Below are 17,376 nucleotides of genomic sequence, written 5' to 3'. Positions count from 1 at the left end.
TACGCATAACAAAGTACTATAATAAATAGATGTAGAGTTAAAAAAATCAATCAATGATCATAATAAAGTTAGAAAAACATTTTACCATTGCACAACATATATAATGATGTAAGCACATTTCAGACAAGTAACACACATCATTTTTAATACAGGGTTGGAAAAAAATATGATCGAATCACAAATTAAGAACAAAATCACCCGATTATAGCCTCAAAGAGATCAATACATGCATCTCTACAAAACAGACATTATCCTTTTCTTCCCCCCAATATTTAAAACTTTGGCATTTAAGTCAAAAGTACAGCACTAACTGGATTAGAGACAAAGATGTAGCAAAAACTAAATTCATTTACATTTTAGTTTATGTTTATGTGTACATAAACATATAATATGCTACCGTGGCTGTCCATTTGTCTGTCCAGGATTTTAAATCACCTGTAGCTCACAAACCGTTTGACCTATTGACCTGAAATCTGGTACACATATATTACGTGACCTCTACTGTCCGCTTTCAAGGTGATGATTTTTATCACTCTTTTTTTTATTTTATTTTATTGCAGAATCAACTCTCGGCAGCGGGCTACAGGGCGGATGTGCCCATGTGCCGTTCTCATCCCTACCACCTTCACCATCACTTTCTCTACCTCTTCATATCTTAGATCATTCTTGAGGGAAATTGAACACTTAAGTGCCAGGTTAAGTGAAAAATTAAGAAAAATGTACTAAGTAATTGCAATACAAAAACTGACTTAATCAGTTTTAATGCGAAAAGATGTCGACGGAAGAAGAGAAGAAGTGGGCCGATAGAATGGAGAAAACGAGCTGTTCACAAAGCAGCAAGTACATCAACCTCTGAGCAAACGAATGCTAAACATACAGAGAAAGAGTATGAAAACTGTACGTCAAGTGTATTCACTGCTCGTTATCATTCAGTCCGCCGTTACTGGTATGTTATATAATAGCCACGGAGTGTATTCTGAAATCTAGCAAATAATCAAGTGAAAACATATTCTAATGTGAACAGCCTCCCCAACTAGGGCTATAGGAGTAGCCTTCAGACCCCATGAACTTTATTTCAACAAAGGGTATACAACCAATACTTGAAGATTCTCCCCATGAATATGTGGACTTTGTTTTTGGACACAGAAGTTTGATATTTGGCCTTTAGCCTTCACACATTATACAAGACAAAAGACACTGAATCGAGAGGTGCAAAGGGATTTAAGGTGGTCCGGATTTACAAGTTTTTTTGTAGGCTTTGGTAATTGTAGTGTTAACTTATGAAAAACTAATGAAAGAAAAATCTTCATTCAGATTAGATTTATTCAATTAAATATGTTACCATTAGAAGACATAAGCAGATATAATTAATTTTAATTTATGTACTGGTGGCACTTATATTCAAATGATTTATAAAATCAAATGATTTTCTTTCTACTACATACTTTGTCATAATACTTAATGAAATAAAACTATAGACTGCCCACTTTAAACTGTAAAAATTAGTGGGCAGAAATCATGCACATAATAGTATAGCTGGGTTACTATATTTTAGGTTCATAGTCCAGCACAGGCATTGCTTGTGTGTAAGAAGTGAGATTTTGTGAGTTTTCACCAGTTAATCTGGTATTCTCTCAACAACTACATGGTAAGCCAAAAAGAAGTACCATATTTCAAATGTTTATTCTACAAAAATGCTGCAAGATAAAATAAATTTCATTACAACACAAGAAAGGGTATACAAAATAGATTTTTTTCACTGTGTTTTAAAAAGGATGTCTTCAAGGTGGTGGGCAGCATTAGCAATACACTCTTCGAGCCAATTTCTGAATGCTTGCATGACTCAATCAGCTATTGCAGGGGTAATAACAGCAATTTTGTGATGAATAGCGTCCTTGTGGGTTTCAAGGTTTTGAGGTCAATGTGTGTATACCTTCGACTTGAGATATGCCAACAAGAAGAGATCGCATGCAGCGAGATCAGGCAAACGTGAAGGCAACCCTACATCTCAACGCAGGGAGATCAGCTTCCATGGAAACATTTCTCTGGAAACTTGCATGTTTCTCTGCGCCATATGAGCTGTTGCTCCATCCTGTTGAAACCAGGCATCCATCACCCATTTCTTCCAGTTGGGGCCACAAAAAGTTCTAAGGCATTTCAATATAACGTTCTGAAGTGAAAACAAATGTAAGGGCCTACAATGCCAAATTCTGCAAAGGCGCACCAAAATGAAACACGCTCACTGTGCAGGGTGATGAAGCTCACAAGGGTTGGTTTCAGCACAATAGCAAAAGTTTTGCTTATTTACACAACCATTCAAATGGAAATGTGCCTCACCACTGCACATGATGATGGCATCTCGATGAACAGTTTGCAGAATGTTTGCGCACAACTCTGTATGGCTCTCTTAGTGAGTTCCTGCACTACCATCATTTTGTATGGACTGAAATAAAGGTCCTCATGCAAAATCCTCCACAAAGACATGTTGGAAATGCCTAAGGCAGAAGTATGTTTGTGCACTGAACATCTCGGAAACTGCAAAATTGATCCCCCTACAGCTTGGATGTTTTCAGGTTTTATTACAGTCCAAGGGCGGCCTTGAGATTTCCCGTTCAATGTTGTATATGTCTGACTAAATTTAGCAACCCAGTGAAGAATTGTTTTCCAATTTGGGACGTCTGTTCGGAAGACGCATTGCGCACTGATAATGGATTTGTTGTCTTTAATAACGCTTCAACAACAAAAGCGTGGTGTGCAATACACCAAGGCATGTTGCATGTTGTCCCAAGAAAAACTTTTGGTGAGCTAACTATGCTCTCAGGCAGAAATGTCACAACAGGACAGAAAGCTATAAACTGTATGTGTGCATGTAGCGAGTAAACACTGACCAGGAGTGCAAAAATACGCCAAACAAAACAGACTGATAGCAGTAGCAAAAGGAAAGGTCACTCTAGAGAAAAGAGGCAGTAACAGAGTCAAGTGGACAACAATTAAGAGCCACCAGCGAAATTAAGGCATGTATATAGTTATATAGGTTTGGAGAGCAGAACCATATCTATCTTCAAGCACTACGCATGTTTGTCTTGTTGTACTACCATCTGACCAGACAAATCTCTCCTCTAACTTATTGTAAGACCCATTGTCCCTAAACTTTGCTGATATTTGCACAAATTGTCATCAAATTAAGATGGATTCAGAACAGGATGCCTGTTCAACTCATCCTCTATCTGATGAGGCACATTTGTATATTTTGTGTCTTGGTATATATGCAGCCTTAATGACAGTAAAGATGGCATTACTTAAAAAATGTTTAGTTAAATCTGAGTTGATGGGAAAGTTGTGTTTGGAAAGACCATATTATGAAATTATTAGTAAGCCTGCGATTCGCTAGCGAATCGGAAATCCAAGAATGGCAAGCAGTTTCTGTTCCGTCCGATATCTGGATGGATGACATATCATGGAGGGTGGGTGCGTCTGGGGAAATGTCATTTAACCACATAAGCATATCTGTAGTAAAGCGGTCTCGTTTTGTGGAGACGTGATTCCATTGCCTTTCCTGACACCGACTGCTGGCAGAGTGGAGCACAGCAAGTTCAGTTTACAGGTTGTGGTGTTCGTGTGCCAGCCACTGAGTCTGGGAAGCCGCTGGGTTAGAGTCTGTGACCGTTATGTGATCTATAATACTGGCACAGTGGATTAGAGCAAGTATAGCTCACAGGTTGTGTTGTTTGGGCGCCACGTACTGACTCTGGGAAGCCGCTGCGTTTTGGGAAGCCGCTGCGTTTGACTCTGGGAAGCCGCCTCGGTGGGAAGCCGCTGCGTGAAGACATATCATGGAAGGTATATGCGGTTGCGTGGGCGGTCGCGTCCGGGCGGCTGTACAACCTGGCGTGCACGCTTTACCCCAGGTGTAGTTCATAGGTCATAGTCTCGTTTCTGTGTTTTCTTTGGTTTGAGCCGTGACTCCTTTCGCAAGCGCGTTGTAGGCGCGCACGTTGTCACAGTTGGTTTGAGCCATGACTCCTTTCGCAAGCACGTTGTAGGCACGCGCGTTGTCACAGCATGGACCTGTGGGGATTCCGTACATCCGGTGAGCCCTGCGCCCAGCACCCTGCATTGCAGTGCGTTAGTGCGCAGCGTGGACCTTTGGGGTTACCGTACTGTAATACAACCTTCGAATCCTCTCGTTTATTTTTTTGCTCTGTGGCGGGCGGCAGTGCACGTGCGCCTCGATGTGCCCAGCGCCCATATCCGGTTTACAACCTTCGGTTAGTAAGATGGATTAGGTAAGTTGAAGATTTGATTGACTCTGTTAGTTTATATAACTCAACAATTTTATGATTTATCTAATGCTCTCTCCAGGTAAAATTGTAGTCAACTCTTTCCCACCACCAAATCAGCCACAGGCTTGTGTAACCCTGAGATTGGGTGTCTAAGAAGTTAATGTTTAGTTGCTTGGCACACAAATTTGAATCCATATAACCATTATAACTGGCACTCTGCATGACATCTAATGAGGCTGATAATAACAGAGTGCTCATCATTGGCAATTCCACAGAACTGTGAACTACATAAGCCAAGCAGTTAAAGTAAGATGCCTTTAGGATGCCAAGCTTTCTTACAAAGATGAAGTATCAGCCTTGTTTGTGCATGTTGGCACTCATGATACTGGTTTAGAGCAATTTACAGTAATAAAGATTCACATATGTGTGTACCGAAGCTTAATTAAAAAAAATAAATCTGTACCTGAATGTGATTGGCTCCTTACTAATATGATATAGTGGCGATGTAGTTTATAGAAAGATTACTTGTCTTCATGGAGCAATTTTAAAAGGTTTGGAGTTTGCAAAAAAATGGCCTTCTCTCTAACCAGAGGAGAATCTTATATCATCCTATTCCAAAACATGGCTGCAGAATTGGACTCTGCTTGGATTCTGGAACCAATCTCCTTGAGAGGGGCTGGACTCTGTACCACTCTGGAGTTGCCCCCGGTGAGAGGCGCCGAGCGGGTGTGGGTATACTTATTGCCCCCCAACTTGGAGCCTGTACATTGGGGTTTACCCCGGTGGACGAGAGGGTAGCCTCCCTTCGCCTTCGGCTGGGGGGATGGGTCCTAACTGTTGTTTGTGCGTATGCAGCAGTTCAGAGTACCCACCCTTTTTGGAGTCCCTGGAGGGGGTGCTAGAGAGCATACCTTCTGGGGACTCCCTCGTTCTGCTGGGACACTTCAATGCTCACGTGGGCAATGACAGTGAGACCTGGAAGGGCGTGATTGGAAGGAATGGCCCCCCCGATCTGAACCCGAGCGGTGTTTTGTTATTGGACTTCTGTGCTCGTCACGGATTATCCATAATGAACACCATGTTCAAGCATAGGGGTGTTCATATGTGCACTTGGCACCAGGACACCCTAGGCCTCAGTTCGATGATCGACTTTGTGGTCGTGTCGTCGGACTTGCGGCCACATGTCTTGGACACTCGGGTGAAGAGAGGGGCGGAGCTGTCAACTGATCACCACCTGGTGGTGAGTTGGCTTCGATGGTGGGGGAGGATGCCGGTCAGGCATGGTAGGCCCAAACGTGTTGTGAGGGTCTGCTGGGAACGTCTGGCAGAGCCCCCTGTCAGAAGTAGCTTCAACTCCCACCTCCGGCAGAACTTCGACCACATCCCGAGGGAGGTGGGGGACATTGAGTCTGAATGGGCCATGTTCCGTGCCTCTATTGTTGAGGCAGCTGACCGGAGCTGTGGCCGTAAGGTGGTCGGTGCCTGTCGTGGCGGCAATCCCCGAACCCGTTGGTGGACACCGGCGGTGAAGGATGCCGTCAAGCTGAAGAAGGAGTCCTACAGGACCCTTTTGTCCTGTGGGACACTGGAGGCAGCTGATAGGTACCGGCAGGCCAAGCGGAATGCGGCTTTGGTGGTTGCTGAGGCAAAAACTCGGGCGTGGGAGGAGTTTGGGGAGGCCATGGAGAACGACTTTCGGACGGCTTCGAGGAGATTCTGGTCCACCATCCGGCGTCTCAGGAAGGGGAAGCAGTGCAGTGTCAACACTGTATATGGTGGGGATGGTGCGCTGCTGACCTCGACTCGGGACGTTGTGGGTCGGTGGGGGGAGTACTTCGAAGACCTCCTCAATCCCATTAACATGCCTTCCAATGAGGAAGCAGAGCCTGGGGACTCAGAGGTGGGCTCCCCCATCTCTGGGACTGAGGTCACCAAGGTGGTCAAAAAACTCCTTGGTGGCAGGGCCCCAGGGGTGGATGAGATACACCCAGAGTTCCTCAAGGCTCTGGATGTTGTAGGACTGTCTTGGGTGACACGCCTCTGCAACATCGCATGGACATCAGGGACAGTGCCTCTGGATTGGCAAACCGGGGTGGTAGTCCCCCTCTTTAAGAAGGGGGATCGGAGGGTGTGTTCCAACTACAGAGGGATCACACTCCTCAGCCTCCCTGGAAAAGTCTATTCAGGGGTCCTGGAGAGGAGGGTCCGTCGGATAGTCGAGCCTCGGATTCAGGAGGAACAGTGTGGTTTTCGTCCTGGTCACGGAACAGTGGACCAGCTCTATACCCTTAGCAGGGTCCTGGAGGGTGCATGGGAGTTTGCCCAACCAGTCTACATGTGTTTTGTGGACTTGGAAAAGGCATTCGACCGTGTCCCTCGGGGAATCCTGTGGGGGGTACTCCGAAAGTATGGGGTACCGGCCCCCCTGATAAGGGCGGTTCGGTCCCTGTACGATCGGTGCCAGAGCTTGGTTCGCATTGCCGGCAGTAAGTCGAACCCGTTTCCAGTGAGAGTTGGACTCCGCCAGGGCTGCCCTTTGTCACCGATTCTGTTCATAACTTTTATGGACAGAATTTCTAGGCGCAGCCAGGGCGTTGAGGGGGTCTGGTTTGGTGGGCTCAGGATTGGGTCACTGCTTTTTGCAGATGATGTTGTCCTGTTTGCTTCATCAGGCCGTGATCTTCAGCTCTCTCTGGATCGGTTCACAGCTGAGTGTGAAGCGGCTGGGATGAGAATCAGCACCTCCAAATCCGAGACCATGGTCCTCAGCCGGAAAAGGGTGGAGTGCCCTCTCAGGGTTGGTAGCGAGATCCTGCCCCAAGTGGAGGAGTTCAAGTATCTCAGGGTCTTGTTCACGAGTGAGGGAAGAATGGAGCGTGAGATCGACAGGTGGATCGGTGCGGCATCCGCAGTAATGCGGGTGCTGCATCGGTCTGTCGTGGTGAAAAAGGAGCTGAGCCTTGCGGCTCAGCTCTCAATTTACCAGTCGATCTATGTTCCTACGCTCACCTATGGTCATGAGCTATGGGTAGTGACCGAAAGAACGAGATCGCGAATACAAGCGGCTGAAATGAGTTTCCTCCGCAGGGTGTCTGGGCTTTCCCTTAAAGATAGGGTGAGAAGCTCAGTCATCCAGGAGGGGCTCAGAGTAGAGCCGCTGCTCCTCCGCATCGAGAGGAGTCAGATGAGGTGGCTCGGGCATCTGATCAGGATGCCTCCTGGACGCCTCCCTGGTGAGGTGTTCCGGGCACGTCTAACCGGGAGGAGGCCCCGGGGAAGACCCAGTACACGTTGGAGGGACTATGTCTCTCGACTGGCCTGGGAACGCCTTGGGATTCTCCCGGAAGAGCTAGAAGAAGTGGCCGGGGAGAGGGAAGTCTGGGCATCTCTGCTCAAGCTGCTGCCCCCACGACCCGACCTCGGATAAGCGGGAGACAATGGATGGATGGATGGCTGCAGAATTAGAAGGTTGACTGATCACAGTACCATTAAGGATGTAGCTTTAAATTGTGGGCTGATTTTTGTTATACTTGCTGTTCATAATTAGCAGTTAATAGATTTACATAAAGGAACTGACAAATTGACAACCAAATGACATTGTAATTATATCTAAAAAATATGTGTTCTCCCACTATGGATGTGTATATGAATATTTTTCTGACCTTCCTGGCCATCAGACCTTACCTTTATTATAGGTTAATTATCCATCCATCCATCCATCCATTTTCCAACCCGCTGAATCCAAACACAGGGTCATGGGGGTCTGCTGGAGCCAATCCCAGCCAACACAGGGCACAAGGCAGGAAACAATCCCGGGCAGGGTGCCAACCAACCGCAGGACACACACAAACACACCCACACACACACTAGGGCCAATGTAGAATCGCCAATCCACCTAACCAGCATGTCTTTGGACTGTGGGAGGAAACCGGAGCGCCCGGAGGAAACCCACGCAGACACGGGGAGAACATGCAAACTCCACGCAGGGAGGACCCGGGAAGCGAACCCAGGTCCCCAGGTCTCCCAACTGCGAGGCAGCAGCGCTACCCACTGCGCCACCGTGCCGCCCATAGGTTAATTAGTATTGCCCAATTTTATTTTTAAATTTTGTCTTTTTTCTCTTTCTTCATCCTGTAAAGCACTTTGAGCTACATCATTTGTATGAAAATGTGCTATACTGTATAAATAAATGTTGTTGTTGTAACCTTGTTCACATTGAAAAAGTGTATAAAAATATATAAAAATGTTTTTGGCTATACTCTTGTTTGCTTGGAAATAAAGCTGATTTTAGTAACATATACTAATTATACAGTCAGATCAATTTGCTTACATTTACTTACTGAAACTTGACTTAATAAAACTGTATTCTAGAGTTGAGGCTGGACCAGATGGTTTTATCTTCCTTCATAATGTAAAAATATTGATTAAGTATGTGACTTTGAAATAGTTTGATGCATATTGCTTCCAAAACAACAGGTGGCTTTTCACCCTTTGATGAGCTCATATTAATAAAGAATCAAGCAAAACTGTAGTATTAATTTACTAATAAATGGTCTAGGCCATATTCATTATATATAACTAAATGTATTGGCTTTTTACCAAGCCTAGATATTAAATGTGATCATGTACTATTAGTGGATGATTTAAATATTTTAATATGGCACCCTTAGCTTATCCATATTGAACATAGTAAGATTTTCTCATATTGTTAAAGGTCTGTCTCCACTAACAATTATAAATTAGATATTAATCACCACAATTTAAGCATTATTCCATCCAATTAAATGAACTTTGATCACTACTTAATTGCATTTGACTGTCCTTCACCTTGTCAGTACAATTACAGGTTAACACTAGAACAGTGTTACATCTAGATTAAATTGCTCTATCAAAAGTAACTGATACTGTAGGAAACTCAAACATAATTCTGTTAAGTAATAATCACTAGATGATATATGACTATCCCAGCCAACACAGGGCGCAAGGCAGGGAACAAATCCCGACTCCCGTGACCCTGTAGTTAGGATATAGCGGATTGGATAATGGATGGATATATGACTACTGTATACCGTGTCTATTAAAAGTGAACGTAGACAAAGGAGTGTTTCCTTAAATGTCTTGAGATTAAAACACAATGATACTTCCCTTGGTTAAATGATGTGCACCATTAATAATGCTTAGACCAGTGAGAATAACACATTTATAGGTATTCCAGCCAGTCAGTGGGTTCATGCTAGCATGAACTAACAGTATAGACAGATATAAAAAGTTACTTTCATCTATTAAAATGGAACAGAAAAGTAAAATTAACCCATATATCTACTCTATATATATATATATATAAAACTAGCAAAATACCCACGCTTCGCAGCGGAGAAGTAGTGTGTTAAAGAGGTTATGTAAACACATATATACATATACACATCCACATATACATATATATATACATATAAATATAGACATACATATATACATTCACATATATATATATATATATATACACTGTATATATACATATGTACGTATTGGCTCCTGTATTTAGGATATAGCGGGTTGGATAATGGATGGATGGACATTTGTATGCATAGCCCTATTTGCCCGTTTTGGTTTTTTTTCTTTCTTCAGTAATATTTCAGCAAACCCGGAGCTTGTCAGTTCAAATCCTGGTACTGACACCACTGTGTGACCCTGAGGAAGTCACTTCACCTGTGCTGCAAAAAACAAAAGTAATGTAACAAATTGTACCTCAGATGTTGCAAGTTGCTCGAATAAAGGCATAAGTAAAATAGATAAATATGTATTATACACATAGGAACTATTCATTTATTTTCAGTTAAGTCATCTGCAGCAAACCTTTATAAATGAGGGTTTCTCCTTTTTAGATAGTGCAAACTGTTTCTTCTTCATTGACATTTTCTCTTGGAGAGCTTTTTTCATTTCATTGAAAATTAAAGTAGCAGCTGCCAAAATATGTAGCTTTCTTATTAATTTTTCAACATTGTGTAAGATAAATTTATAAAGTAACATAAAAGGTTTAAATACTGGTTATTCTTTTACACTAAAATATTACTAAAGAGATACAAAAAAAGTAAAATGCATATGTTCTTTTTCTTTAAGGAGATTAAATATGAAAAAAAAACTAAAACAGCCAAATGGGGCTATGCATACAAACTTAAAAGGTTTAAATAAAACAGAAATATACACTTTTATTTTTACTTCCTTAACTTGTGGAGGGTGTATCCTGTAGCAAAGCCCTAACTTTTTTTGTGAAAGCCCGTTTCAGTCAATATGTCTTAAAAACAGGTGTAAAGATATTGACAATAAGCTACGCAAACCCACCAAGACATGGAATCGTTTAAATCAAGTATCATTACATCTTCCTTTCTTAAAGAGAAGTAAGGCAGTACTTATAAGCTTACATTATATATATATATATATATATATATATAGATAGATACATATATAGATATATAGATAGATACATAGATAGATAGATAGATAGATAGATAGATAGATAGATAGATAGATAGATAGATAGATAGATAGATAGATAGATAGATAGATACATACATACATACATACATACATACATACATACATACATCTACATCTAAATCCCCGCGAAGTACTGCTTTTAAATTTTTATTAAGAAGAAAAGCTTTTTAAATTGAGGGAAAATTTCCCAATAACAATTTGTTAAGGATCTGTTTTTTTGTGAAGCAGCCTTAACACAGCTTTTCCGCTGTTTTATAAACGAACGCCATATAAGGTCTTCCTTTTTCCTTGCTTCGCCAATGGAAGCAGCCTTTTTATTTAATTCACAGGTTGTCCGCTGTTTTCTTGTTCGTTTATTACGATTGTTATAGTTCTGTTTGTATACGACGTTGTCAGTTCAGCACTCTGGTTGTAATATGACCAAGCCGTGCAAGCTTACTGTTAAGAATGCAACGTATAGTTGTACAGGAGAAAAGCAATCTTGCCTCAAATCAATGGCAACCTTTTGTAGGTCTATGAACTTAATTTAAAGTTTAGGTTTACACGGTGCTTTCTTTCCGAAGTACCTGCACTCATGAATATGTCTGCATGCGTCAGTCGCTCAAATCCCCGCGCTTCGCACCAGCGAAGTACTGCTTTTAAATTTTTATTAAGAAGAAAAGAAAACCTTTTAAAATTGAGGGAAAATATACCAATAACAGTTTGTTAAGGATCTGTTTTTTTGTGAAGCTGCCTTCACTCGAGTGATCACTTCGAGCTGACTTGCTGGCTAACCATAAGCGTTACCTGGTAGGTAACCACCCATACAATCAGATTGTGAATCAGACTACGAATGCCGTGAATGTAATTACCCCGATCTACATGCTGTCAAATAAACGAACCACACACCGTGGCGCAATTTTAGGGGCTTCGCCTCTAGCGCTGACGTCCGAGGTTCGATTCCCGTAAGGGAGTGAAGTGAGTGGGTGGTTACCTACCAGGTAACGCTTATGGTTGGCCAGCAAGTCAGGTAACATCAGCCACGGTGCCTTCAGTTGTGAGAAGCAGATCATAGAATGGATGAAAATAGTTTACTGTCAAATAATGCAAAGAGTACGCAACACGTCTTTCCCCCTTATTCTTGGCTCATCAGGCGTACACACTCACTGCACTCGCTTACGGTAATCGAACCTCGGACGTCAGCGCTAGAGGGGCTTCGCAGCGGTGAAGTATTGCTTTTAAATTTTAATTAAGAAGAAAAGAAAACCTTTTTAAATTAAGTCTTAAAAAGAGGTGTAAAGATATTGACAATAAGCTACGCAAACCCACCAAGACATGCAATCGTTTAAATCAAGGCGCGAGTCGAAAAACACCATCCCATAATATTAGTTAACGATTAACACATTTCTATATGTATTGTAAGCATACAATACAACTGATAATATGTTGCGCTTGTTTATCTGGTGTACCGACATTTTTGCACGTTCAACGGCTGAAATCTAACGTGGTTTGTGCCCTTCAGAATGAAAAGAGTTTGCATTTACCTTTTTAATAAAAGGCGAGCTTTTAAGCCTGAGAAATCACCCCATAAATGCACACATTTAATTGCACATGTGTTAATATGTATGCTTACACAGTATTAAAAGACACTCAAAATTACACAGTATTAAAAGACAGTCAACAATTAACGTCATTTACCTTCGTTCCCGCGTTTGACTTGTGCTGTAAATCTCTTCCTCATTTTCAGTTCACGTGATTACGTAGGAGGCGTAATACGTGATGACGCGATACGTGACTCCGCCTCCTCCATTAGAGTATATGGACAAAAAACAGGTTCCAGTTATGACCATTACGCGTAGAATTTCGAAATGAAACCTGCCTAACTTTTGTAAGTAAGCTGTAAGGAATGAGCCTGCCAAATTTCAGCCTTCTACCTACACGGGAAGTTGGAGAATTAGTGATGAGTGAGTGAGTCAGTCAATCAGTGAGTCAGTGAGGGCTTTGCCTTTTATTAGTATAGATCCTAAAACTCAAAGTGCAACGATTTTATGTCACGCTTTAAATCTGGCTTATTTTAAAACCTACATATATAAAGTAGGTTTGGTATCATTCTTTTCAGAATTTATAAAATTTTAATGTGATGTTGTTAGATTTTCAGATTCTTATTCCATTTTTAAACAAAATATCAAGAACTCACGTCCCGTGAGACGAGAAAAGATTTAAACCAGGCCCGGGGCCAGAAATAAAAGACAAAGAGTTGATGACAAAGACAGCTGCTGTACAGGCTTTTAAATGTTCAAAACGCCACGCAAGATGCAGATCATGCGGCACCATAGCAACAGCAAACCAGCAGCTGATCCAGCAAAGAGAAGGTAAAAAAAAAAAAAAAAAAAAACTATTTGTTTCTGGGTTTCGAAGGAATGACCGCATCTCCTTGGGGTGCGTTCAGCCCCCCTCTTCACAACACGAGTAGCAGAGACACAAAAAGTGGCTGGCGTGTAGTGCAGGCCATGGGGGTTGGCAAGCAAAGCGAGCAGGGGGTAAGTCCCCTAGTAGGGTATTGAATAATTGCTCATTTGACAACAGGGAAATCCAAACTGCCAAGCAATATTCCTTCAAACATCAGCAGCCCATACTTATTGAACTTCTTTAATAATAATAAGAAGAAGAAGATAACATTTCAGATTCCAAAAGTGGTCTTGAAAACCTAGTAATGGGGAGTCAAACCCTGCCTTTTCTTTCCTTTATGTAACTTACCTGGAAATCCTAATTCTACAATAAAACATACCACCTGTCCCTAAGATCCAATTTCAAATAAAATACTGGCACAATCAAATGTTGTTCTTGTAGCGACCATTCTGTCATAAAAAGTGTACAGAAAGTGTTCATTTTCAGACCATTATTGAAAAATAACTGTTAAAGATCTAAATATGCCTAGTAAAAGTATGTTAGTTTACATATGACAGATGGTATACGTTTGAAATAAGCTACATTCTAATAAAGGAGTGTTTACATGTGTATTCAGACAAGAATTTTTTATCAAAAACATAATTTAGATTAACAAGTCATATTAGGTATATGTTTTAACTTGGCATTCAACAATATGACTCCATAGTATACTGAAAAGACAAATGCTAGAAATTTTCAGATTTTAAATTATACTTTGCAAGCACAAACCAAATATAAACAAACAAATAAACACAAACATGTTTAAATATACACTAACCTCTTTCTAAAAGAAGCTGCAAAGACTTACATCCATATAACTGAACTTCTTCATTGAAGCAGAAAGTGTTCATTGCACTCACAATCAGATAGAAAACATCCACCTCATCATCTAAAGTCAGTAAAACAATAGCATCTGGGGAAAGCAAAAATCTGTTCAAGATACAAGTGATGAATCTTTCTCCTAGAAGACACAAATCCTACAGACAAAATGAATGTTACCTTTGTGGTTTATTAAACATTCCTTAAAGTTAAACTGAAATGACAATCACTTAAACTGTACACATAGGTTGCTAAAGAGTAAGATATTATTATTTATCCAGTATAACCAAGGTACATAACTACAAATACAACATGCAAATATTTTACCAAAACATCTTAATTACTGAATACTATATAAATCAAACCTGAATGCAGAAGAAGTGATAAAGCTCTTAGGCCAATCATCATCAGTTTAACATGGCCACTGTGCACAGCTAATATCCTGAGAATCTGTCTGTAAGAAAAAAAATGTACATTTTTGTTCTGCTGATATTGCAATTGTCTCACAAAAAACAAGGAGGACATTGATATAAACAAGTAAGACCTGTATCATTCATGATATAGAAAAAAATGGACAGAGTCAAAGAAATAAAGAAATACAGGAACCAAGCACTAAACTTTGGTACATATATCATCTTACTGCTGAAATTGATATGCAACAGGCAAAAATAATGAGAACTACTGATGTCTCTGGAATAAATAAATCTGCTCCAAACCTTAATAATGAAATTAAACTATTGGTTAGTGCTGGGCAGTATACCGGTTCATACCGAAAACCATTTTTTATTTTTGTTATGGATTTTTCTTATACCGCAACACCGGTTTAAATTGCCTAAACAACGTTCAGAATGTGGCGCAGCGGGAAACTGTTTAAGGGGAACCTTTTTCACTGCTACACCACTAAACAAGCATACAATGGAGTATATGCATTAGTGGAGGTACTGCGCGGTGAAAATGGACAGAGAGCATTCCGAAACTGAAGCTGTAGCAGACGATAAAGTTGAACATGATGACACAGAAGAACTTCTGCTGGAAAAAGGAGTCACATCTGTTGTCTGGAGATACTTTGGATTTAAAAGGTCGGATGTGGACCATTATGTTCAAATGTGTGAATACTGTTTCTATACTATACTGTTTCTATATTACTGGATAATATTGCAAGCCAAGTTATATTTTTTTCAATACTGTGTAATGCACCTGGGTACTGTGTAATAGTGTGACGACATGTTGGCTTTATTCTCGTAATTTGTTATTAAAGTAGAACATCGTAAACTAAACTTCATCTTAAAATTAATATTTAATTTACTAGATTTTCTCAAACCCCGTCATAAGTTACGTAGCACATTAAATGCTTTGTGCCGTGTTCCTGGAGCCATGTTAATCGCTATGTGCTTCTTCAACTGACTTCCTCTTGCACGAAGAGGAGGCGCAGACAGCACACAGAATACATTAATTTCATGATATTCCTGCTCCCTGAACATTTAGAATGCTAAGATAAATACTTGATATAATTTTCATGATGAAATGCATTAAAAGCATGTATTAATCATGTGGGGGCACGGTGGCTTGCAGGCTGCACTGCTGCCTCGCAGCAATGGGGTCCCGGGTGTTCGCTGCTTTGAATTTGCATGTTTTTCTGGTGGGTTTATTCGGCGTGCTTCAGTTTCCTTTCAAAGTCATGTAGGATGGCAGGTTTTGTTAAGCTATATAACCCTGCTAGTGTATGTATTGCTCGTGTTCACCCTGCAATGTGCTGGCGCCACGTTCAGGATTTCCTCCTGCCTTGCACACAATGCTTGCTGGGATGGGCACTGGTCATACCGCCCAGCACTACTATTGGTTATCTTAAAAAATTGCAGGGAGGATAGGTAGATGATAAAATAGAATTTTAACTAAGGGATTAGTGCTGGGCGGTATGACCAAAATTCTATATCACGGTATTTTTCAAAATTATACAGGTTTCACTGTATTCAACGGTATTTTTTTCCCATGCATGAGTGGATGTTAACCACATTTTCCACTGCAATTACTGCAGTAGACTGGCTAAGAATAACCTATTCCACTGTCATGAGAATTGTACGTTGTACAAAAAAAACATTTTAATGTGCACACAAGTATTAATACAGGTGTGCATGGCCCCATAAAGTGATAGTTTTCAAGGAGGGGGGGCACTAATGAGGCACTAATGAAGAGAAGGAATCACATTGCATGACAGTTGCAGTCAAAATATAGAACCTTTTTATTGAACAAATTTTGTTGCAGTCAAAATATAGAACCTTTTTATTGAACAAATTTTGCAAACAACTTAAACTAAAATTTTGACAACATATTGTCAACCATGCAAAGCAGTTGTCAAAATTTGTATTGTACTGAACATGTCTTAGAAAAGGAATAAATAGTGAATATTTTTTGTAAACCAGCTACATTAAATAATAATAATACTATTACTTCAAAACCAAGCCCAGGTACATTACACAGTATTCACCAAATAAAAATACAAATAAAATAAAACAAGTGCAACTTGGTGATGACATCTTTACCAACTGAACCATCATTAAGGAGAATTGCATTAATATGGACCTTGCTTCAAGCTAAGCTATATACATAAATAATAAAACTGCAACTTGCAATCATAATGCTATTTGTGGTATAGTGGGTCTGCGGCTTCAAAAAAATAAATAAATAAAAAAGGTCCGTTTTTAAATCCAGTTCACCGTGTCCATCTCCGTGGGCGCAATTGCATGACCGCGGGAAGTTGATGAGGTGATTGGGGCGAGTCGCACCTGATTGTTCTCAATTGCTTCATTGGCTTACTGCGGCGTGTGAATAAGGTGCTGCGCCCACCGAGACATATAGATTTATGGGCCGGCAGGATAGGGGGAAGGCAAAAAGAAAAGATAGAAGACAAGGAGGTTAAAGAAGGGAAAAGGCAGTCATGGGAGACGATCCAGACACCAGGAAGGTGAAGGCAGCACGAGCTGTGGCGCCGTGAGGGAGCGCAGGCTGAGGCGATCTAGGGGCTGGTTCACCCCATTGACTAAGCGTGTAGAGTGGGGCGAGCAAAATGTAAGACATCCCAATGGATCTGAGGAGCGACTGAGTGAGCGCGAAGGAAGACGGGAGGTGTGCCAACCTTGGATGGTCTGGCTGCGCAGTGTGGTGGCAGCCAAGGCAGGCGTTGGCAGAAAGCAGTTCATGCTGTAAAGGCTCCGCCAGCATTGCCAGTGATGGGTGAGCCGTGGAGACAAAAGGTGGTGTGCTGCGATCAGGCGAGGAGACAGACTGCATTTTAACCTCTATTTTAACGGATTTATTTATTATGGATTTTATCCCCATGTTTCACTGGTTGTAT

The 17,376-nt window shown here is 41.2% G+C and overlaps 1 protein-coding gene across 3 annotated transcripts in view; it reads right to left on the bottom strand.

Moving 5' to 3' along the window:
• Positions 1 to 17,376, bottom strand: part of lrrk2 (leucine-rich repeat kinase 2) — a 305,946-nt gene that overhangs the window by 283,912 nt on the left and 4,658 nt on the right. For all 3 annotated transcript variants that reach the window (XM_051934956.1, XM_028812383.2, XM_028812390.2), the window contains exons 4-5: positions 14,390 to 14,478; positions 13,984 to 14,118 (exon numbers count right to left, since the gene is read on the bottom strand). In XM_051934956.1, coding sequence (XP_051790916.1) covers positions 13,984 to 14,118; positions 14,390 to 14,478 — 224 coding nt within the window. The remainder of the gene's footprint in view (positions 1 to 13,983; positions 14,119 to 14,389; positions 14,479 to 17,376) is intronic.

Source organism: Erpetoichthys calabaricus, chromosome 1, assembly GCF_900747795.2.
Source record: "Erpetoichthys calabaricus chromosome 1, fErpCal1.3, whole genome shotgun sequence".
Taxonomy (NCBI): Eukaryota; Metazoa; Chordata; class Cladistia; order Polypteriformes; family Polypteridae; genus Erpetoichthys; species Erpetoichthys calabaricus.
The sequence above is the reverse complement of the archived record's forward strand: the minus strand, read 5'-3'. Positions and strand labels throughout refer to the sequence as shown.